At 43.6% G+C, this 23,476-nt stretch overlaps 4 protein-coding genes across 6 annotated transcripts; 2 read left to right on the top strand and 2 right to left on the bottom strand.

Annotated features, from left to right (window-relative positions):
• Nucleotides 1-3,426: 3,426 nt before the first annotated feature.
• On the bottom strand, nucleotides 3,427-4,924 carry smim20 (small integral membrane protein 20). Its single transcript, XM_053860512.1, has 3 exons — nucleotides 4,741-4,924; nucleotides 4,494-4,550; nucleotides 3,427-3,548 (listed from the first exon to the last, which is right to left on the bottom strand). The coding sequence occupies exons 1-3, from the start codon at nucleotides 4,847-4,849 to the stop codon at nucleotides 3,505-3,507; spliced, it is 210 nt and encodes a 69-aa protein (XP_053716487.1). The 5' UTR covers nucleotides 4,850-4,924; the 3' UTR covers nucleotides 3,427-3,504.
• Nucleotides 4,925-5,209: 285 nt separating this feature from the next.
• man2b2 (mannosidase, alpha, class 2B, member 2) lies at nucleotides 5,210-15,646 on the top strand. Its single transcript, XM_053859812.1, has 19 exons — nucleotides 5,210-5,362; nucleotides 6,064-6,210; nucleotides 6,282-6,387; nucleotides 6,469-6,641; nucleotides 6,717-6,832; nucleotides 6,894-7,071; nucleotides 8,515-8,713; nucleotides 8,783-8,973; nucleotides 10,818-10,986; nucleotides 11,150-11,286; nucleotides 11,860-12,137; nucleotides 12,205-12,396; nucleotides 12,668-12,911; nucleotides 13,108-13,218; nucleotides 14,335-14,527; nucleotides 14,628-14,756; nucleotides 14,824-14,936; nucleotides 15,002-15,134; nucleotides 15,222-15,646. Exons 1-19 carry the CDS (start codon nucleotides 5,228-5,230, stop codon nucleotides 15,323-15,325), a joined length of 3,048 nt encoding a protein of 1,015 aa, XP_053715787.1. The 5' UTR covers nucleotides 5,210-5,227; the 3' UTR covers nucleotides 15,326-15,646.
• A 757-nt stretch (nucleotides 15,647-16,403) lies between these two features.
• si:dkey-19b23.7 (uncharacterized) lies at nucleotides 16,404-21,006 on the top strand. 3 transcript variants are annotated; one of them, XM_053861122.1, is made up of 8 exons: nucleotides 16,404-16,557; nucleotides 16,973-17,044; nucleotides 17,108-17,179; nucleotides 17,307-17,509; nucleotides 18,101-18,164; nucleotides 18,240-18,405; nucleotides 18,693-18,761; nucleotides 19,253-21,006. In XM_053861122.1, exons 1-8 carry the CDS (start codon nucleotides 16,549-16,551, stop codon nucleotides 19,369-19,371), a joined length of 774 nt encoding a protein of 257 aa, XP_053717097.1. In that variant the 5' UTR covers nucleotides 16,404-16,548; the 3' UTR covers nucleotides 19,372-21,006. The 3 variants fall into 3 exon arrangements, with proteins under 3 accessions (XP_053717097.1, XP_053717096.1, XP_053717098.1); XM_053861121.1 differs by having other exon boundaries at nucleotides 18,564-18,761; nucleotides 19,253-20,999; XM_053861123.1 differs by having other exon boundaries at nucleotides 16,813-17,044; nucleotides 18,564-18,761; nucleotides 19,253-20,999.
• Nucleotides 19,647-22,690, bottom strand: si:dkey-19b23.8 (low density lipoprotein receptor adapter protein 1). The gene is made up of 3 exons (XM_053861124.1): nucleotides 22,471-22,690; nucleotides 20,857-21,588; nucleotides 19,647-20,762 (listed from the first exon to the last, which is right to left on the bottom strand). The coding sequence occupies exons 1-3, from the start codon at nucleotides 22,484-22,486 to the stop codon at nucleotides 20,683-20,685; spliced, it is 828 nt and encodes a 275-aa protein (XP_053717099.1). The 5' UTR covers nucleotides 22,487-22,690; the 3' UTR covers nucleotides 19,647-20,682.
• Nucleotides 22,691-23,476: the final 786 nt, after the last annotated feature.

Raw genomic sequence — 23,476 nt, 5'->3', positions numbered from 1 at the left:
GGGAGTGTGAATGAGGGCTGGCCCACGGTGGGTTAATAAGCTGCTCAAAGACTGTTTCGTGGTTTCTAATGCAAACAACGATTTTAACTCTTTTTTTTTTTTTTTTTTACAAATGAACGTGTCAAGTATTCATGTGACTTATAAATCACTCTCCCTCTGCTTCCGCTACCTTCTTTTTTTAAGGCGTGGAGGAGACGTTGGACTGCTTCAAAGTGGATCCTATTGTCGACAGCCTTGCCAATTTCAGCAGTCGTCCATCATTCGGAGGCCAAAAGACATATTTAACTTTATGATGGGTCGCGAAGCAGACACCTGCCGTGTAGAGTGATGGACTGCGTGCTCACACATAGTGTGTTTGGGACTGGAGAGGGGAGTAGAGCTGGTGCGTGAGTGTGGTTTCATCAGACAAAATACAAAATTAAACGCAATTAAAGTTTCCAGAATGACATTGCCTGGAGGCAAGAGACCCGAAAAGGAGAAAGATGGTTGGCGTGATGACTTCTCTCCATAACAAAGATTTTCCTCAGAAAAGTGAAGCAATAATCACGATTTCCACTCTTGCTAATCGCTTCAACATTTTTTGAACATGTCCATGTGGACACGGGCTGTAAGCTATTTATGACTTCTCCTGACTTCTGCTGACCACTCTTAGCCAAGACCTAGGCGAGGATCACGGCACAGGTGGAGCCATTACATCCACTCTGGTTTGGGAACATTCATTTGTTATCGCTGGCTGAGGATGTCAGGTCCAGAGAAAATCCTCTTTGAATAAAAATGAATGTACCATGACGCTCAAGGTCGTATCAAAACCACCAGAATTCCAACAGTCATTTTATGATGGAGATAAAAAAGATGTTCCAGCATCTTGTCAGCGAGCAAAACAAACTTTGCAGATATTCAAGAGTCTGGAGTAAACTTTGGTGCCTTCACGACCAGCCAGCAGAGATGCAAAAGTGAAACAAACCATCATCATCTGTTTGCCGTGCAGCTTCAGGCAAACACGAACATGACACTAAAGCACACACAAGATGTTTGGAGTTCCAGTAAGCTCCACGACCGCAACTTCGTCTCCCAGGGAAACTGGCTTCCTCAACTTCTTCAAGTTCTTTCATCAGTCACACACACGGCAACAGTGATCCAGACCACACTGTCACCGGGGTACTTTTCCTTGTTTTCGTCCTGTAATACTGACCCCCACTTTTTCTGTGTTTATTCCTGGACATTGCTTCACACTCACACTGGCTGTTTCCACAGCCCAGTGCACGCTGACCCAAGAATGTGGATCCAGTTCTGGTACAATATTTTACACGGCCAGAAGCAGTGTTTCAGAAAGTTTTGAGGGGGAGTATGTGTCAAGCAGCAAATACAGCAGCCCCAGACGTGGGCAGCAGGAATTTAAATTAAATCTTAAGCCACCACATGAAGGAAACATACCAAACCACCTCAACTATATTCTCAAACAAAGTCACTTAAAAATATATATTTTAGTCGATGGTGTCCATGATTGTTGAATCCAGTCGTGACTCATGCAACCACTGTTGCCATCTAGCTAAGCTCTTTTCTGTTTGACTCAGCTTTAGTCACATGTCAGGTTCCTCACTTATCTTCAACCTCGGGATGACTCGCGAACATGGGTGTCCCTATCAGTCAGATTTTCTCCGACAGCTCAGCTCTGATTCCACATTCTGGTCATCATCATTTTATGTTCACTTCTCCACTAGCATTAGTTGGGTTCTTGGTGCAAAAGGACACGAAAGTAACACACTGTCCTGTCTTTGTGAGTTGAAAGGACAGCAGGTTTCTGTGAAAAATACACTGAATACCATCACGGTCAAGTCCACCTCCATGATGTGCGTTGTGTTAGTTTGTTTCGATGTTTTCACATGTTTGATCACATGAGAGTTCATCTTTAAAAAGACGATGGTGTCTATTTTAAGCCGTAGCGCAAACTCTGTAGTATGCAGCTGACCTTAGGTGTGCATTAAGTGTCTGACAAGAATAAATAAAGTTCACAGTATGAGTTTGTTATTACTCTCAGTCAGTAGGTCTCGTGTCTCATAACTGCAAAATCGTATGGAAGAGTTGGCCCTCATGCTCAACACACTGCTTTTAAGTTCAAAAGTCATAATGAATCCAGTCCAGGAAACGTTCACTTGGTGGCACAATCTTTTTTGGGAGAAAAAGTATATTTTAAGAAAATCCTCTGTTATTTGATTCCATTCCATCAGACAGTCCTCAGTTTCAAAACCACACCTCAACATCTTCATCACCCAAGCACACCTGTCATTCAGAATGGTTCTTGATAATGCTGTTAAGGTCCCAACTTTCTCCACAGGCAAAAAAAGTACTGCCCAAGTTACATATGTGGACAGAAAAGTAGGATATGTGAAGAGATGTGACGCCGTCAGGATGAGAAGCACAGTGACTTTGTGGAACGGAGAGAACCTGTCACCTACTCGCCAGGAGCAGAGTCCCGACTTCTCGTGCCATTCTGTGACGCGCCGCTTCAAGAATGTGCTTCTCTTCCTCTCACTTCCCCTCTGGTTGCTTACTTCACTCACAAAACGGAGGACTTGTGGCTTCAGGAATCTGGAAAACACCAGCAGGGAATGAGAGGAATTTCAGCTTTTTCCTCACCCCCCCTTTCTTCATACTCTCCCCTCGCTCGCTCTTTACTTTGGACTCCTCCACACCATGGCCTCTTGAATTTTTTCTTGTTTCTGAATGCAGCCCAACAATAACAAGCTCTCATAAACAATGGGGCTTGTTGATTGGGGAGTTGAGACAGAGAGCGGTCGCTAGTGATGTTTGGCATTTTCTCACCACAGGCCTCAAAAACATCCCTAAAAAAGTTCAGCCTGCATGATGGACTGACAGATTTAAGGTCAACTATGAAAATGCAGCATCTCTGAAGGACCATAAACACATACTTTAGTTCCTTCTGAGCTTCTTTCTCGATGGAGACGCACTCGTCTCTGTACTGGTCAATGTCAGGAAACCACAAAAGTGCAAGGAAAAAAAGAAACTTTTGGAGTTCTGGCCGTTTACTGTTCCCTTGGACTTATAAAGGGAGACTGGATCACATTGAAGATTCTGAATGAGACAACGGACCGGTCATTCAACAAGCCGCCAGACTGAGGAAAGGAAGTGAAGCTGAAGTGCTGAAGTTACTCATTCTGTCCTTTTCCAGAACTCTTTCCACATATTTTCTCAGAAACATCAAACCAAATTTAAATGATCCCTTTTTTTCATTGTCGTGCTATTTTCCCTCATAATTATACACCACTACAAGGCCTTTGGACACGGGCAGCTTTTCTGAAGTTACCAACAGAACCCGAAGCATAATCCAGACATAAGACAAGAGCGCCCCCTGTTGTTAGGGTTTAAAAGAGGCCATCAAGTTCAAGGACACAGACAAATATCAATTTTCCATTTTATTTCAGTTAGTCCACAACAAATAAAGCAAGAACACGAAATAGCCCAAACATTCTTCAGGATGTGTCATCACTTGTCCGAAGGCTTGAAAGGGTCCGTCCAGATCTTCACACCTGAAGGCAAACAAGAGGTAGAAAAAAAGCAAAAGGGTTTTTAGGTATTATTACAAAAACAAAATGGTTACTTCCTGGACCTATTTTTTTACCCGGACAACTAACAACTTTGGGTATGTAGTAACAGGTTAAAAACTGTTGAATAGATGACAGAGGAAGCGGAAGGAAAGGTTTTTGAACAATCTGACCTTAGAAAATAAGGGCACATTTACAATCAAAACAAAGGTGTCCAACTCAACAACATAAGGGGCCACATTTTGAGTTGAACAATATTTCTACAGCCTTCTTCAAAAGGCATATTTTTAACAGGAAATAGGTGTCTGAACAAAGTGTGATAGTATAAAAGCACCTCTGTGGCTAAATTATTTATACTGTCTTTTCTCCTTAAAGCACAAACATACCTTCTTTCCTATATTTCATCAAATTCAGTTCCATCTCCTCTTTCTTACCTTTTGGAAGTTTGCAAGTCAACAAACAAGATTGAACAGGTTGTGGTATAGCAAAACTCAAAAGACTGAGATCTTTACGAGCCAATGACATTTGACATGCATTCAAAGTGGCTTTAAATTAGTATTCACTTGAATTCTAGCACCACTGATGCATATTTAAAGCTTGTGAGGGTCAGATTTGGCCATTTGGGCCTGTGGTTTGAAATGTGGAGTTAGAAGCAATGAGATTAAGTCGAAATCAGTAGTCGAATTCTTGTCAAAAACTTGCTCTTTAGGTATGTCCATTTAAATCTGAGGCCATCCTGTTCAAGTCAGGTAGTGATACCAGGTTAACATTGACAAATGCACCATAGCAGTATAACAAAACACTACACAGCGGTATTACTAAGAATAATTATCACCTCAAACGCAGAGCGTAGTGCATCTATAAATGGAAAACAGGTAACGCACGCATGACGAAGTGGTACATGAGTCCTGAGTGAAACGGCTGGCTCACCTGCTGGCTGCACGTCTGCCTGGTTAATTCCAGCCCGGTTCACTCTCTGGACTGCTCCTGGCACAAAGAAGTATTCATGAAGACTCACGTTGTAAACTCAATTTGTCGCGTAAATAAATGTGACCGAATTTATTATCAGGTGTGATTTTCCTTTCTCGTGAAATGAATACGGATCACTCCAGACGATTTGATAACGTCGCATGTTCTTGTCTAACAGACTCATGACCCCTCACTCGTCTCCACTTACGGTACTCTTCTTTGTGTGTCAGCGGGTAGATGAATATGGGGTAAAAAGCCGCAGCGACTGCCGTGATAAAACCACCGAACACCAGCGCAATCCTTGTGTTTTTAGACATTTTAAGTTACATTTAAAGACTCACATCACCTCCAAACATACGCAGAGATATAATAACTTCCGGGTTAAAGGGCAGCGTTCACGACAGCTAACTTTCCTCGAATTAATTTTGCTAGAAGAGATGTCTGTTCTTTGTTAAAGGCACAACGAGTGAAATACACAATTGGCAACTCAAACTGCCGGTGAGGATTTGAATACGACGCAAACGATTGCAAGGTATTGACGACAAAGCGTCTAGCAGGAAACATTCGTGTCAAACTGTTTCTTTTAAATATGCTCTCCCTGCCTTGCCGTACCAACGTCTGACTGTCACGTGACATCAACAACAATAATAGGGAAGTTGAAGGATTGCTTTTTTTGCCATCCCTGAGTGGAGACCATGTCGTTTTTATTCATATTTTTGTATTTTCTTTGCGGCTATAGCCATTGGGTTGTGGCACACTATGACACACCGATTCAGACGTTTGTAATTCCTCATAGTCACATGGACGTTGGCTGGGTTTATACAGTTCAGGTAACTTCCTGAAAGTACTTATATTTGGTTGGGTCTTCCAGAGTATACAGTTATTGCAAGTAAGAGCAGAAACATGATTTGAAAATACATTGTTTAAGAAAATCTGTATTATTTTTAGTGTTCTTCGTGTTTGTTGATGCTGTTATTATTAGTACTAGTAGTAAGTTAGTGTTAAAATGTTAGACATAGAATATACAGCCATAAATTTTAGAATGCTTGAATGGTACTAACTAGTCCTATAATCAATATACAATATTTTACGATGAACAAATAAAGACATCCTTTTTTTTCTTTCTGTATTTCACATTATCGGTTGCCACAGTGAGTCAGCCTGTCTATCTTATTTTCACATTCTTTCAATTCTTGTCCTCATTTACCACATAAATGCACCTCATTGGTTGTCGCCTTTGTCTTTTACCTTCTACTTCCATTTCCAACATTCCTTGTTGATGTTTCCTGGCTCTCCTTTCTACATGTCAAAACCTTTGAGTCTGATATTCCCAACTTTGTATTCAAACTTCAAGGAATCGATCAAGGAACTTTATTTATCATTCCCCAGCCCTTTCAGTTTGTGGTACAAATTAGCTGTCCCTGCGATACACCTGTTTCCAATCTTGTTCTTCCAAGGCGCTTCCTGGTAGCCCAGACACAACTTTATCATCAGGACACTAACTGCTTCTTGTCTTTTTGTCTGAGCTTAGGAAAGCATGCATGCTTATGCTGCCAATGTGTATACCAGTGTGACGGAGGAGCTGTCGAAGGCCAAGGACCGCAGATTCATAGCTGTGGAGCAGGAGTTCTTCCGACTCTGGTGGAATTATGTAGCCACCGAGTCTCACAAGAAACAAGTGGGAACTTAAGTCTTGTTTTTTGCTCTCTTATTTATTAAAGTGACTGGCAAATTATGCGTCCTTTTTAGGTAAGGCAGCTCATCAAAGAAAGCCGCCTTGAGTTTATCATTGGTGGCCAAGTGATGCATGATGAAGCAGTAACGGATCTGGAGGATGAAATATTGCAACTAACAGGTCCCTTTACACCTCTTTAACCTATATACATGGATTTGCTAAGATGCACTTTGTCTGAAAATGTCTGTTCTTTTTCTGCAGAAGGCCATGGGTTTCTTTATCAGACGTTTGGGGTGCGTCCTCAGTTTTCATGGCACGTGGACCCATTTGGAGCATCTGCCACGACGCCTGTCCTGTTTGCTTTAGCTGGATTCAATGCTCATCTCATCTCCCGTATCGACTACGACCTAAAAGACTTCATGCAGAAACATAAGGTCCTCATATCAGTTTTTAAATGTTTCGATAACACTGTAGTTCAGAGTTTACATCTCATTTACTAACTACTACAGCAATTGGAGTTTGTATGGCAGGGGTCCCCAACACTCAAAAAGAAGCAGGAGATCTTCACTCACATCATGGACCAGTTCAGCTACTGCACTCCCTCTTATCTGCCCTTCTCCAACAGGTGGCTCTCAGTGCATTTGATACTTGAATCAAAACATGTGACGCATGATCTTACTCCTCAGCTCTGGCTTCTACTGGAATGGCGTTGCCTTGTTTCCAGATCCACCTAAAGATGGAGTGTATCCCAACATGAGCCTGCCGGTCACCAAGGAGACGGTTCATGCGTATGCTAAGACTATGGTGGCCAATATCAAGCAGAGGGCGGCATGGTTTCGGACTAACCATGTGCTTTGGCCATGGGTAAGAATTTCCACCTACACTGGAAGATAATATGTCTGTGACTCACATTAAACTTAAAGCTGGGAGTGAAGGCAGTAATGGCGGCATTGATGAGTCTGTGTTCGAAATGCTTTTGAGCGCAATACTGGTTTAAGGACAGAGATGTGGCTCGGTTCTGTCTCGCCATCGCAGGCAGACGCATTGGAGTATTTGACATAGGCTTCTCCTATGAAATGTGTTGTTCATGTGCACACGCAACTGGTGTCAATTGAGATCATAACAGTAGGAAACGTTAGACTAACTAACTTGAATCACGCATTGCGTCTCTGATCTGATGCAAAACAGACACATCTCTGCCTTGGTTCGGTCTAGTGAGGAGGTTTTTTCTGATGTAATAAAAAACCTCTCGTTTGCCGGGATTTCTGACGGGGAGAACACCATCATGTTGAGGGTCTCGTGGATAGTTTCAAGGGGCTTATGTTAATGTAGATGTTTCTCCAAAAATGCTGTTTAGATTTACTTCCATACCTTACAATTTATTTTAAAATGACTTTTAAAACCAAAATAATAATGCTAATAAAGCACTATTTATATGGCACTTTTTAGAACGTTTTTCACAAAGTGTACAGGCAAAACAGCAATGAATGTTTTCACTTGTGCGACCACAACGGTGGACAGCTAGGCCTTCAGTGAGTGAGAACTAAGAAAATGCGAGGAGGATATTACATAAATGTAAGCCTATAAATGTGAGTTTTTAGCAGGGATTTATAGGTGGTGGTACAGGTCTCCTCTGGCAGACTGTTTCAGACTGAAGGAGACCTGACAGAAAAGGCTCTGTCCCCTCTAGACTTAAGTCTAGACTCGACTTGTGCACAACTAGTCATGTGGGTCCTGGCTGGCTTCTCGGGGGTCAGCAGTTCTACAATGTAGTTGAGCCAGGCCAAGACGAGCTGTTAAGGTTATCAGTAAAATTTTGAAAAAGTGGACAGGGAGCCAGTGCAGAGAAGCTAACACTGGAGTGATGAGCCTCCCTGTGTTAGAGCTATTTAGAAGACTTGCTGCTGAGTTCTGAACCAACTGGAGGCGTGAGAGAGATTTCTTTTTGATGACAATAAGGGGAGAGTTACAATCCTTCAGGTGGGAGAATATGAACCCATGAATAAGCTTTTCAAAGTCGGCCTGTGAGGGCCTGAGTCTAGGGATACTTTTCAACAGAAGGAAACACGACTGGATGTTTTTTTTTGTTTGAGTGTCAACTAATGATACTGCTGTCATTAGTTAATAATGAGAACCTGGAGGTGTCTTCGAGGTATTGGCCCCAGTAACACTTTATAGAACATGTCAACCAAGAAGAGGCATTGTTAAATTGGACTTCTCAATCCTGTTTTACAAATGCTCTTCAATGATTCAAGATATGTGAAGCAGCACAGCGTTCTCTGTCTGATGTTGCTTTAAATTTTCCAGGGTTGCGACAAACAGTTCTACAACTCCTCAGTGCAGTTCAGCAACATGGACCCTTTAATGAAGTACATCAATCAAAATAGCAAAGATTTTGGTCTGACTGTGCAGTATGCAACACTCAGTGAGTACTTCAAGGCTGTCCATCAGTCAGATCTGGTCTGGGACGTCCGTGGCAGTGGAGATTTCCTGCCCTACTCCACCGGTGAGAAGCCAGTGTTATTGTTGTTATGATATCTTTGGCTGAAGACCTGTGATCTGTTTTATCAACTAGAACCGTATCAGGCCTGGACCGGGTTCTACGCTTCCAGAAACACCCTGAAGGGGGTAGCACGTCGGGCCAGTGCCCGGCTGCATGCAGCGGAGACTCTTTTCACACTCTACAGGATCAGTTTCCCTGACGGACCTGTAGCGAAGGAGTGGGCCTTGGACAAGCTGAGAGCTCTGCGGTGGGCTGTGGCTGAGGTCAGAGATTTGCATTTTAGCTCTTTTTTTTCTGACTATGATTACATGGTAGTATATGAAACTTGTCCATTGCAGCTTTTGTTTTGGTATTGAACCCTTCTCCTGTCCAACATCAAATTGAATAAGCACTCTCCAAAACTAACACATCACTAATATCATTAGATAATAAAATCAACAGTCTGATGATTAATTGAACCTAATATTTTAAGTCAAAAGTTACATTAAATAGTAACATATCAAACATACATTATATGTACATTATATCTCATTTTCCTCACCGAAAGAATAGTTAAACATCTAAACATAAAAATAAAAGAATCAAGCTTCCAAAATGAATGCATCAGAAGCCAATAAATGCGTTATCATTGTTGTAAGTATTATTAATTATTATTAGGGTGAAATGTGAATCATCATGACATAATGTCCTTAAGTGTAAATAAAATATCAAACACCCACCATTTTCTTTGTATTATATCTTAAAGGGAAGAGTTTCATGACAGATCGGAGTCTGAGTGTTATTTGAAACATTGTTATGTTTTCAGCAAAGCAATGCTTCAGTTGTGTGTACAATGATCCACTCATGAAAATTAGATCTTGCTGTTGACCTGCAACACATATTATACTTAATGCATTGCCTTTGTTTGATAATGCGGCTATAATAACAGATGGAGATCAAATAAAATACCAGATCTCTGATGTGCTCTGTAATAAAATGATGTTGAATTGTCATGTATTGTTGAGGCTGATCTCTAGACGCTCTTCTCCAGAACCACAGTCGCTTAGCTGCGTACTTTCCATCCCAGGAAATCAAGCATGGAGCCATCAGTCCAAAACAAATTACCCTCCTAAAATTAAGTATTTGTGGACGAGAAGTGTTGTTGAGTTCATGACACATACATGACACATTCATTGATGAACTGCTACATACAGTGTTGTTGTCTGGCATTGAATTCCTAGCATTTGGCAACAGTAGATGCTGCCTTTGCAGGAAACTTGACAGTGTGCACTCGAGGAGACGTGTGGACATAGTTATCTGGAATGAAATCAATATAATAGGCTGAGTATATTTCAGTAAGAAAAAGAAGTGTGTGAGCAATGGTGAGGTGCTGCACACCTGTGCATCAGCTTGAGATTTCGAAACAGTGGCAGCATAGTTCAGTGAAAGGTGTTCACCAAAATCATTCTGCCATTTCACTTCATAAAATCCATATTTGGGATATTAGAAACTACAAACAACACTTAACTCACAGGCTCATACACAAGTTTGGTGCTTGTCAGGATTGTTCCGTGACAGAATAATAGAGAAAATTGTGTAAAAAGTGACCTAAAATGTGACGTGTGTTCAAGAACAAATTATGATGTATTAACAGCCCAGAGGAAAGCTGATCAACATAAGCCACTGTCGCTATGTGCAACAGTGAGAAGAATCAAATATATTCAAACATTGAAGTTTATACAGACATTGTGTCAAAATATTCATGTTTAATGGTTGCTGCAGATGTTGTATATTGCTAAACTGCTCAATGAAATCAGGGCAGGATAACAATACAGTCTCCAGCCGAGTAGGACATGGAAATATGACATATTTAGTTATAATCAAATTATTTTTGATAACAGCATTGTGAGTAATAACTGTCCAACAACAAGGTCATTTTTCTTACTGTACTGTCCTGACAGGACAAAGTTCAGTTGTTACTCCTTCTAAGTAATTCCTATCTCAAATTGCAAAAAGCGAAACTCAAGAAACTCTTTAGGTTAACTTTTGAAAATGAATGAAAATTTGTGAGCATGTTCCGTCATCTGACAATGTTTTTTTTTCCCTGTACATATTCCCATGTAAATAGGTCCAGCATCACGATGGCATCACCGGCACAGAGTCCCCTAAAGTGGCAGACATGTACATGCAGCACCTGTCGCAGGCCATGATGGAGGTGGAGGAGCTGCTGGCTGCTCTCTTTCTGCTGCCCCACAAGCATCCAAACCCTGCTCCCCTCAGCTCAACCTCCGAACAAGGTTGGCGTTTAATTTCAAGTTCAAACTTAAGCATATCATTGAGTGTCACGTACACACCTTTTCAGCAAGATGATGATAGTGTAAAGAAACAAAGGAGGCATGTAATGAAGAAAGGCATCATGAATCAACAACTGGACTTCATGCTGCTTTTGTCTCCGAGCAGATGGTCCTAAAACTTTGGAGCAACACGTCATTGTCTACAATCCATTGGCGTGGAACATCACAACTGTCATCAACATCACTGTTGGGTTTCCAGTTGCTGCCGTTTTTGAAGACGGCAGACTACCTGTACCTTCCCAGGTGGTTACATTCTTTGCCTCATCAACAAAAAGAAATGCACTGATTTTGAGAAACCTTCAGACATTTTAAATACTGAGGAAGACCAGCAAACATGTTTTTGTGTGTTTTGTATTTTAATTCTTTCCAACTATATTGCATTAATAATGGCATTTAATAATCACATCCAATTGATGTGACTGGGTGGAGGTGTTTGTGAACCTAGCAAGTGCATGCACCACTTCTAGTTCGACACGTTGGTCTGTATGAGCTTAACCTTGCTCAAAAGCAACTTTATATTCCAGTCACAATCCCTTAATGCTCATTCTCATTGACTGCTCATGTTGCATGAGCTGGATCAATCACAACTGGGAGTGGGAGCATGATGTACTTGTGTTGTTGCACGTAGATGAAGTTATAGAACTTCATTTGTTTTTTAACTGCGTCTTTGAAAGTTATAAACTAATTTGTTAAAAGGAGCTATGTTGGTTAAATTCTCAGGATGGCTCTCCATTGTTGGATAGATACATGTCTCTTAAAAGCCTTCAATCAATCCAAACAAAGTGATTTTTTACATCCTTGCATGCTTTCTTTCAGATTCAGAGGTCAGTGTTGTCAAATGTGACCTATGACCTTTTCTTCGTGGCTGACCTGGGTGGTCTTCAGCAGAAGAAGTACACCGTTCAGTTTTCAGGGAGTCCCTGCGCACAGGAGTCCATGTGCCGCCCCACCTTCGTAGCCCAAGGAGTCATTTTTGAAAGACGGAATGTCAAAGAATGGAACAGACCTGGGCGGAGGCTCCTCCCAGTTCACAACGACTATTACAAGCTAATGTTTGACCAAGACTCCAACTTACTCCACAGCATCACTTATTTGTAAGTCAGCAGTGTTGCATAGTTCACTCTCTGATGCCCTCATGCTGACTTTCCCCCTCTGTTGCAGACCAGAAAAAAGAAGAGTGCGAATGAGGCAGGATTTCTGGGAGTACCGGGCAAACGGGGATGTGAAAGCAGGGCCGATCTCTGATAACTACATCTTTAGCTCCAATGTGTCCGCAGTGCGAGCCTATGAGGCCGTGGAGATGGAGGTTTTCCCAGGGAAGATTGTGACTGAAATTCGCCAGTACTTCTACAGGTGGGCCATCACTTGCTTGCATGCCTTTCTCTCAGTGAGGTACGACGGAGGTGAAGGCGAGTTCTCAATAGAATCTTGGTTTTTACGTGCACATTAATGTGCTAAACTCTAGCTTCCACTTCTGCGTGTGGCAGTGTAGCTGGTGATGAGGTGTGTAATGATGACATTTAATGTTTTCTCATAAAACGTAGATGCCTGAATAAAGTAGAGGGTTATGCCTTTGAAAACAGTATCCGGCTTCACTAATCTTTGTCTGTGTTCCATCATCAAGAGAGGAAGCGGACAAGGATCCGGCTTTCTCCATCATCACACGCGTGCCAGGATTCTGTGGAAGGGAAGCGGCGTGTCATCGACTAGAGCAGAGCTACTCACTGGGCCCACTCAAGCTCAACACAGAGGTCATCCTGCTGACCAGCACCTCACTGGGGAACAACAGGACGCTCTACACCGATGACAACGGCTATCAAATGATGAAGAGGAAGTACAGGAAGTTTGCTAACAACACCTTGGCAAGGGTGAGACACCAGTCGAACTAAATACTCTGCGGGGGTTTAAACTTGTGACGATGTAGCTTGGATCGCACCAGCAATAGGCCATAGTAATAGCAATAACAATTATCATCACAACCAAAACTGGCCCCTTTATGTGGGGAAGTGCATCTTTTAGATCTTCAGTTTCAGCCACTGGCCTGATTCCTGCGTCCAATTACAGAACTACTATCCCATGACCCGAGCGGCCTTCATAGAGGATGACCTCAGCAGAGTGGTTCTGCTCAGCGACCGAGCTCATGGAGTTTCCAGCCAAGCCGACGGACAGCTGGAGGTGAGTGTACTTATATATGATAAGCTTTGCTAAAGACCACTAAAAAGATGAATAAGTAAATAAACAGTGCAGGCCAAAAGTTAGGACGTACCTCTCATTCAATGTTTTCATGACTGCATGACTTACATAGCAACATGGTTTTGAGTCATCTAAGATATGCAACATTTAGTTTTTTATTTTCTTTGCTACATTATTCCATATATCCTGCTTCATATATGTGATGGCTTCAGTATATATCTACCATGCAGACAGTAGTAAAAATAAAGGAAAAACCTTTGGCCTGTAGTCTATATTATTGTTTTTTTTCTCTTTGATGTCATATTACACAAATGAATGAATATTTCAGTGTTTTTCTGTATTTTTGTGTTATTCCTTAAATTACATCTAAAGGTATTGAATAAAAAACTGATATGTAAACACTTCTGATTTTAATGGTATTATACCAGCTAATGGTAAAGGTATTATATTTTTAGTATCGAATGAGGGATGAATCTGGGTAGGCATGAATATTGCCTGCTCAGTAGATGCATTCTGTTTGAGCAGAGGTGGGCACTTAAATTTCTTAAGGGGCCAGGTTATATATTGTGACCCTTGAGACGGGCTTCAAACCCAAAGAAAGGAGGCTAAGAGAAAATTGAAAATAAAAATTAAGTGATGACATCATGAGGGATTATGAAATTACACTTGCTAAATGCACAGAAAATGTTGGCTTGTTGTGTTTAAACCACATTCCATTTAAAGATTCTCAATTTGTCTCATACATTTAAAAATCTACTTTCATTTCTGATGTATTTTAAGCGACAAGAAATACTCCTAAAGTAGTCAACGGAAAAGACAAACAATTAAGAAAAATAATCAAACAAGAAAGTTATGTTTCAGTTGCATCATAATGAACAAAAAACAAAGCACAATGACAGGCAATGAGACAATGTCAGTTTTATAGTTTTACTCCAGTTTTTTTGACTCCAGGAGGGCCACATAAATGCAGTCAAAGGGCCGCATTTGGCCCCCGGGCCTTTTCCCAGGTCTGTGTTAGAGTGAAACAAACAATCCATTCGCTGGGACAGTAACCGTCACTACTACACAGCTCCTTTTTGACTGGGACCACTTGTCTAGGTCATGCTCCACCGCCGTCTGTGGAACAACTTGCCCTGGAATCTCGGCTACAACCTGACGCTGAACGACAGCTCTGTGGTTCTGCCCACACTGTGGCTGATGGTCGGATCGAAAACCACCATGTCCAAGCTTCATCAAAGGGAGGCGGTAAAGCTGCAGCACAGACCTGTGGTCATGGTTATTGACCAACCAAGTACGTGCTCCTGTTAGCGCTGTGCCACCTTCTGTGATGACTGAAGTGCAGCAGTTATCCGAACCTTTCCGGAGACCGTCTTTGTGTTTGCACCTCTCAGAGATGAAGAAGCTGTCAACACCTGTAACCTCAGTGGTCCTGCCACAGAACCTCCACCTGCTCAGCCTCAGTGTGCCCGGATGGAACTACAGCTCTAACCACAGCGATCACCTGAACAACATTCACTGGGGTGAGCTGGGAAAGAAGACACACTCCTCCGTCTTTGCACCATGAAAATAGTGACAACCCCATTTCAGGTGAGGGTGTGACACCAGAGTCGGACTACAACAGAGTCCTCTTGAGGATCATACATCTCTATGAGGAAGGAGAGGATGCTGAGTTGTCAAAGCCTGTCACTATAAACCTGAAGGTGCTGCCGAATTAAAGGTTAGCATTTCAAAACTTTAATGAACTAATGAGCTTGTGTGCACACAGGATGTGCTGGCAGGACTAGGAGACGTGAGAATGTTTGAGGAACGCTCTCTAACGGGAATCTGGGATGTTGGCAGTCTGCAGAGGTGGAAGTGGAAGACTGCATATGAAGGAGAAAGGACTGAGAAACACTCTGGTAATCACAATTTAATGGAAAAAACTTGTAAAATGCACACAGTGTTTCTCTCTTCATTTTCATATCTCTGTCCGTTTTCTTTCTCAGAAAGCCAAGTCTCAGGAGAGAAAAGAGATTCAAGTTTCAGTGTGACTATCTCCCCCAAAGAAATCAGGACCTTCTTTGTTTATTTCAACACTGCAGTGCAATAGCGCTGTATTTCTATGAAGATTGATGAAGGAAATCCTTCACTTCTTTTGCTATGCTGTTATTCAAGCTGATTTTGCACTAGAGACTGTGATTCCTCTCAAACCACACGCTCACCCTTCTAGGCCTCTTTGTCTGAACTGAATAAAATGAGTGTTTTCGTGAGAATTTCTGGCTGCATTCTCTGGCTGATGATCGGAACTGTTTTAAAAAATAGTTTGTGTGTCTGGAGCACTTCATCCTACCATGAAAGGCAACGTTTTCAGCCACAGTGCCTGTGCAAAATGATGACCATACTTGACAGAGATTACTGCTAAAATTGTAGATTGTATAAAGGAAATGGTTAGGGGTCGGATTTGATTAAAAAAATGAATCTAGTTAATTAGAGAATTTGTGATTAATTAATCGCAGTTTAATGGTATAAGATTATTTGCCACAAGAAGCCACATTTTCCAATTTGAATGAATGTGGTATATTACTGAATCAAGTGATGGAACCATACAAACATTTAAACAACAAAATAGTGTTTATTTTGCATCAGTTTGACAGTAAATCACAATGGTGGCTATATTCAAGTTTTTATATCATCTTATGTAATTTGACACTCTTTGAATGTGTTGAAAATCCCTGAACCAAAGCAAACAGATGCTTTTGTTCAGGGATTCCTCCATGTTTGTTGTTGTTGTTATCATCCTAGCTGCCACGTGTCTTGTGCATCAGTGTCATCAGTGGAGCGGGAACTCCTGCACTTGCAAAGGTTCCCTGTTGTCTGGAGAGCAAACTGTTGCATTAAATTAAATAAAATTTAATTTAATCATTTCTTGTAATTAATCAATCGTGATAATGTTGTAATTAATTAATCTTAATTATACATGGAAAAATGTTGTTCATAATATTGCTTTTATTTTATTAACTCTCATTGTCATGTATAAATTATAGCCTTGGCCGTTTGAGAGAATTAAATGTTTCAAGTTAGAACAGTGAGAACAAAACAGTAACAGGTAAACGGTTAACCGTTACTGTTTGGGTGCAGATGCAGTGCGAATACATGGCAGCTAGGGGGCACCACACCGCCATGATCCCTTGAAAACAGAAGCACAAGCGGCAACACCCGGCAAGAACCGAACCGAGATGCGTGTTGTCGAAATGGATCAACGAAGAATGCGTTTGTAGCGGTTAAAATCCTCTTGGGTTATAAACGACGGACAATCCAGCTGCGTGGAGGAAGATGAGCAGTGTAAGCCTCTGGTGTCGTTAACAAAGCGCTTCCTTCATCGTGTTCGCATGTGATCTCTGTATTTTATTTGAACTGAAAGTCGAAGACGCATCAAGACATGAAGGCAGAGCGAGATTGGAGGCTAGAGGCGTGTATGTTGCTAGGATACTAAACAGTGACATCGCCTGTCGGACTGATCTTTTTTCTGACCACATATATCGCTAATATATCGTTTAACCGTTTAAAACAAATCCGTTGTTCTTGGGGTTCATGCAGTGCAGGACTGGTCTAGAAGGGAAAGCAGGCGTGAGGAGCCTGGTCAGGAGCATGTCGTGGTTTCTACAGTAGTCGGTTCACTCACGAGGACGTGGGGGTGTGGAGGAACCGTCCCTCGTCGTCAAAACGACTGACTGGTCTACGTCATGTGTTCGAGCAGAAGAGAGAGCGGGAGCAGAGGAAGAAGCTGCAGCACTTCCTGGGTGACCTGGCGTTACTGGGGTCATTACAGGTGCAGCAGACACACATTGTGCTGAGTGGCACTACGGACGTGTGACATCTGTTTCTCTGACAGGGCTTCAAGTACTTCCAGCCCTGGCTCCGAGGCAAAGAAGAGCTGCTGCTGACCGTCGTCAATGAAGACCTGGTGTGTTTCAAACGGGACCAGGCCAAGAGTCTGATTAAAAGCTGCAAATTCTCAAATATGTTTTCCATCCCTGCTCAGTACAGTTTTTTTTTTCTGGGTTGTTTCACATTTATACCTCTGGCTCCAGGGGTGGCGCTCCCCAGGCTTCATGGTTTCCAGAGCATCCTCCTACACATCCGGCAGCAGCAGCTGCGACAGCAGCAGCACGTCCCCCAGCAGCAGCTCACCCAGCCTGGGCAGCCGCAGCAGCTCCCCCTTACCTGGAGAACCATCGGACCCTCCGGCCTCTTACGCTCACTCACACACCAAGACGCCGCCGCTCACAATAAGGTCTGTGTGCCACATTTCTACAGAACCTTTTTAAAAAGCTCGGTTTATCGGAATGATGAATAGTTGACAGTATTCATGTCTGTAGTCACTAATGCAAATAGGTTGAACCTTCAGCTTTCTCCTGCTGAAAGGTTTCTCAGATCACATCCGTTTCACTAGAGAGTTGAGTTCACACTAGTCTTGAGAATGTCATCAATAAGAAAGGTGTGTGAAAGTTCACATGCCCATTGCTTCCATGTCATAACATGATCATAAGAAAGAAAAGTTCTTTTGCTGCACTGCCATCATACGATCTTATTTATTTATTTATGTTACCATCTTTATTTGTCTCTTTCATTCAGTGTATAACACCATGCTGTACAATGGTTTATAATAACCATCTTGCTCCTTCACCCTTCTTGTTACAGCATGTAACTGGTCGATTGTTGTTGCAGGGGGCAGCACTGAGTTTTGTTGAAAATCATTATTTATCTTGATGATCTTAAACAGCAGCAAGCAAGATAAATAGTCATAAAACAGGCTTCATTGATCTGGTGTTTCTGTCAGCTGAGTTCTTTTTTCCACGGTTTCCTCCTGGCATCATTCTGTCAGGAAGCCCACCAGCGAGGAGCATCTCCTCCCAGCGTCCCCCAGTGAAAGAGAGATCGCCGTGCCAGTAAGTGAAGCAACAGTTGTGTCTGACTGAAATCATCACGTGTTTCTGATGGGCTCACTGGCCGTCTCTCTCCAGGAGGTCAACTGCACTCTCTTCCTCTTGGCCGGATACATCAAGTACGGTCGCCCGCACGCGTGGATTCGCTCCAACCACGAGCGCCTGGTCAACATCGGCGGCACGGACTCCATGGTCAAGGACACCCCCATGAAACTGAAGTCCATCTCAGACTGGCAAACTCGAGGTACGGAAATAAAGCTGGAACCGGAGCGGGGGACTGTTGCGCTGCAGGAATTACGGTTTTCCATTCAGCTAAATCAAGAGCAGATGTTTTTACCTTCCACTGTGGAAAAGTCTGCTGAGTTTTTTTTCGAATGGAAAGGCTTTGTTGTCGTTCTCAAGGTATTCGTGTGTGGGACATTATCAACGAGCTGGTGTGTCTCTGCACCGTCCCTGCTCCTTCCAACCCGTTTGCCCTGGACATGCGCTACATTCAAAGTCTTCCAGTGACTGAGCGCTTCCTGGTCACAGGAGCGCTGCTCAACTTCCTGGAGATGTATGTGGTGTATGGGAACCGTGATGAGCTGCACTATGATAAAGGTATGAAAACTAAAATGCACATGTCATATGTAACGTGTATATATATATATATATATATATATATATTTTTTTTTTTTTTTTTTTTTTTTTTTCAACAAATTTTTTAATAAAGAGTAGAGACATGAGCTGTAATTAAAGCTATATCCTGCAGATGGCGCCACTAGGCCAAGTATGGATTAGACCTTACTATTAGACCTTCGACCTTTTTTTCCAGTGCGTATATCGTATGTCGTGAAATGTTATTTCAGCTCCTCGATAAACGAAGTGGGTGTAGATAAATGTTAGTTAAAAATGGTAATCCTGTGCGATTATTTAACTTTGTGACTGCAGAACCTTGCATTCTCCAGTGTTCCTTAACCATAACTTTTATCTTTATAGCTGTTTTACTATCAACATGTATACATAGGTTGTGAGCAGGTAGATCCAGGCTCATTATGAAGACAAAACTCATTCTATGGTGCTCATGCTGAGATATATAAATTGTGTTTCAGTGCTGGATGAGGTGAAGCCACTGAGGAGACTGCATGTCCGTTCACTACTGGAGGTAGAACAGCAGGCTCTCGTGAAAAGAAGCGACCAGCAAGATCATTTAGCACTGAAGAAAACCTAAACATGTTTGGAGTTCTTTTTCATGACCCCATCTTCAATTTCCACTATGAAGTCATGCCCAAAGCTTAAGCCGATTCCCACGTGCACCAGGTCCTGGAAGGCTCCCTGGGAAACAAGTCACATGATTGAGATTAGAAATGAAAACATTTCTCAATCCCCCGCCGCCTTCAAGTTGACAACCAAAAACAGCCCCATTCATCATGCTCCTCTGGGGTCGGACACTAAATATTTGCCTCGTAAAAAGTCCCACTTGTGTGAAGAACAAGCCCAGAAGCCTCCAAAGCATCTTGTATAAAAAGCTTTAATAGTTCATAAAATACATATTTAAGTATGTACACAACGACACCAAAAACATCACAAGGATAAAATAAAGCAGGCACTTCAACTGTGCTTTTGTAGTCGATGAGATGCATCATAAATACAGTTTAAAAAAAAAAAAAAAGTAGTGGCGCCACTGTTGAAAGACGTGTTCCCCGTTTAAAATCTAGAATATTCACCATGGTCCTAACACACAAATGGTATTCCCGAGGTGAACCACGTGACGCCTGTAAACCGGTAGACAAGAAACTCTGCGAAGGAAGGCCGTCACACAATATGGCACTTGCTCGTCCGTTGAGTCTGCTTAAGCATTCACAGCACATTTTATAGCTTCTGAACAAGTAAAGTGAAAAGCACACACCAGCCGCTGCTCACAATGCAGTGTCACGTTTGGAAGCAGCAGGGGAGGAAGAGTCTCCAGCCCCTAGGTTGGAATGCAGGTGCATGGCCACATATTTCATGTCGAGGGAACACAGCGTTCCTGTGTTCAGGACCGAATCGCAGAGTCATGGCTGGCCATTTGTCCACGTGGATGGATGAGCGTGTATTGACTTTGTTATCAGAAGAGACCTCTTTGATGTGCTCCAACTTCTCAATGTGCTCCCAAGTGAGTGTCAGCGACGTTCAATAAAGTGTTGCAGTTAGCTTCTGTGTGGGCTCTCAATAAAATCCTAACAGAGACGCACATCTTCAGCCCTCTGCCAGAGGGGAACATGAGCCGCCACGTGCGGTAAGGTTAAAAAGATCACATCAAAATCTTGTGAAAGTAAGACTGCTGTCATCTTTTTTCCAGTTCAGAGAACACAACGTGTCAAACATACTGTCCTCAGCCAAGTCCCGAGTTCCGGTGACAGCTGTGCCTCTCCACCATCAGCTGAGTCGGCGTCTGAATGCCACCAAAAACTCCAGAGTCGTCCAGTCCCGTCTGTCCATCCAGTCACATCGGTGCCAGTGAGGTCGTCGTCAGTTGTCCGTTATGAGTCAAAGCAGCAGCTCAGTTCCAGCTGTCTGAGGTCGATCCTCTCCTGACCTTGATGGGGCTCCGAGACACCGAGCCTCTTTTCTTCCATCGAACTGCAACGTTAAAAAAAAAAAAAAAAGAAGAAATTCTGGATGAGACGATGGAATCGTTGAGACGCCTACAGACTGGGGAGTTTGAATTTCTCACCTTTTCCTAGACTGGCAGGAAGTGTGGAGCTCTTGGTGTTGACCGGAGAGTTGAAGGACTCCTCCAAAGTTTTGGTCTTGACGTCCCCGGGCAGCGTGGCCAAGCCGTCCTGCTGCCAATCGCTGAGCGCCCGCTGGAAGGAATGCGCCAGACAGGCGGTCATGTCCTTCGCCCTCTCAGCCCGGCTGCACCAGAACACTCGACACTGCAGCTGCTGCCCGTGATGCTTGCAGATGTACAAGAAGACGTTGGGTCTGTTGGCGTCTGCCGCGCAGTACGCAATGTCCTGCAGGTACGTCTTGGTGAGCTGCCGGCCCGTGCTCAGCTCCTTCACCTCCACGTATCTGGGCCGCACCACGAGGGCGTGATCTTTGCTCAGCTTCTTCCCGTTGGCGATCCCTTCCAACAGGTGGCTTATGGCATCCTGTGCCTGCTCTCTGTCCAGAGAGAAGATCTTCTCTGTGCCAAGGTAATGGACTTTGAAGAGTGGGTCGCCGTGCGACAGGGACTCGGTGCGGTCCCGGCGGAAGCGACGCCGCAGGGCAGCGGGGGAGTTCTTCAGGGTCTGCATGAGCTGGAGGGTGCTGAGGGACATGTTGCGTTTCAGTCTGGACTTGGGGGAGATCTTCTCCGGGGTGTACGCCTCCCTGCTTGGCTTGTCCTCTTCACGGACTGAACCGCTCATCCACCTGTCTTCCACGGATGGAGCAGAGCTGCATCCACTGCTTTTATCTGCAGACAGAATCATGTGAAACATTAAGAGACTGTGTGCGACTCGTGAAGTCGCTGGGACGTTGAAGTGTGGAAAAACCAGCGAGAACGATGAGTTACTGTAGTCAGGCAGTCTGAGCGCCAGAATATTCATTTACCTCTTCTATTAACTATTGACAGCTTGAGCCTTGTCCTCGGCCTCAGAGGGCCACTGACGCCATCACAAACTGGCCAACACTTCCACAACACACCATGTACAGGAGGACTTCTGTGACCTTGTTATGCAACCACGTCTCCAGGACCCCCATTGTCTCCCGGCCCACAGACCCGGTGCGCTCCATTGTGCTGGCCTTCTATTTTTTCCCGTTTCTCCGGCATTCTTTCAACAAGCCTCCTCAGAAGTGAGTGGCCCCGGGAACAGCAGTCCGTTCAAACGGTGGCCCCCATTGTGTTGCAGGAAGCAGCTTCGCATTCTACCACCGAAACATTTCTCCAGCCAAACAATAGCAGGCTTCTGTCAGTGTGTCACACATCGACAAGGCTCGCTCGAGTCCAAGTTGACCCGTGCGGAGGGAGGGAAAGCGACTTCCACCCGAGCACCAAGTGGACACACCGCGGTGAGTCCCGTCCGTGGAAATACAAACACCTTTCCGAATTTGCATCACATATTGACACACGTGACAAGCAAACCTCTCCTCACAGCAGCCTCACGTGGACGGCGTGACACGACCACGGCACGGACGTTGTAAGATTGTGGGGATCACTGACTTCATTTTGGACTCGAACAGAAACAAAAAGAGCGTCGCGAGTTAAAGAGTTCAAACATCCATGACACCTCAATCGCACCTGCAGCACGCGACCAACTCTGTGAAACATTTCAGGTCAAGTGTTGGGGAGTCTCACCTGGCCACAGTTTCATGCAAACGACGTCCGGTGAAGCTTGTAGCGACGAAAGCGAGACGCACACTGCGAGCCTCGGTCAGACAGCGCCGCTCCACAGCCGCCCTCGAGCACAGCGTTGATTCGGTGGGGAGGTTTCCCAGCGTCGTTCTCTCAGCAGCTTCTCCCTCGTCCTTCGGCGCACTGACACACGCGGGCTCTCTCCTCCCTGTTCTGTCTTCCAAGCGCTCGGCTCAAGTCCGCTTTAAAACAGCGGGGGCGCGTCCTCGTCAGACGCGGCGAAGCGCTTACGTACGACGGCGTGGGCACGTCGACGTCAGGCGGAAGAGGGGGAGGGAAGGAGGGGTCTCTGAAGAGCCATGACAGCAAGTATCTGTGATCAACAGGAAGTATCGGCACACACTTACTGTTACAGTGACTGAAAGTTTCGCGCAAATCCACACGTGCGTTTCATTACTGAAATGACTCCCTTAATATCACATACCTTCATACAAACACCTTCACTCAGGAGTGCATTTAGCACCTGGGTTTATCTGGTGTATGTTTTTCTGTATCACCCGCTACTGAAGAATTCATCTTAAAACTGTGGCTCTGCGTAGTAATGTTTAAAAAAAATGAATTAGTTTGCGCCAGTATTTGTTGAACTGAAACCATGCTGCAGTTTAATGAACACAATCCATTTATTTTCATGAATATCTCTGATCCCCTCTTTGACTTTGAAGGGCCAAGCTGCAATGTTTTCAAGTGTATGTTACTAAACTACCTTTAATAACATTGTTACATTCTGAAGATGATTTAAAGGTGACTGCACTAAACCACGAAAGTGTTTCCAGCTCTCCCAATACCTCGGCGATACAGCAGATACTGGAGTCATGAGGAGTGAGGCATCGTTTCCATGATAACTGAGATCTCTAACTGGTATTCAAATGTAATGACCTCACTAACCCTCAATAGAAAGGACAGTGCAGTAGAAGTACTAACATCACAATGCTGACCTGGATGCGTCCAG

The sequence above is a fragment of the Synchiropus splendidus genome, chromosome 3 (assembly GCF_027744825.2).
Source record: "Synchiropus splendidus isolate RoL2022-P1 chromosome 3, RoL_Sspl_1.0, whole genome shotgun sequence".
Classification (NCBI taxonomy): domain Eukaryota; kingdom Metazoa; phylum Chordata; class Actinopteri; order Syngnathiformes; family Callionymidae; genus Synchiropus; species Synchiropus splendidus.
This window is presented reverse-complemented; position numbering and strand designations above follow the sequence as displayed.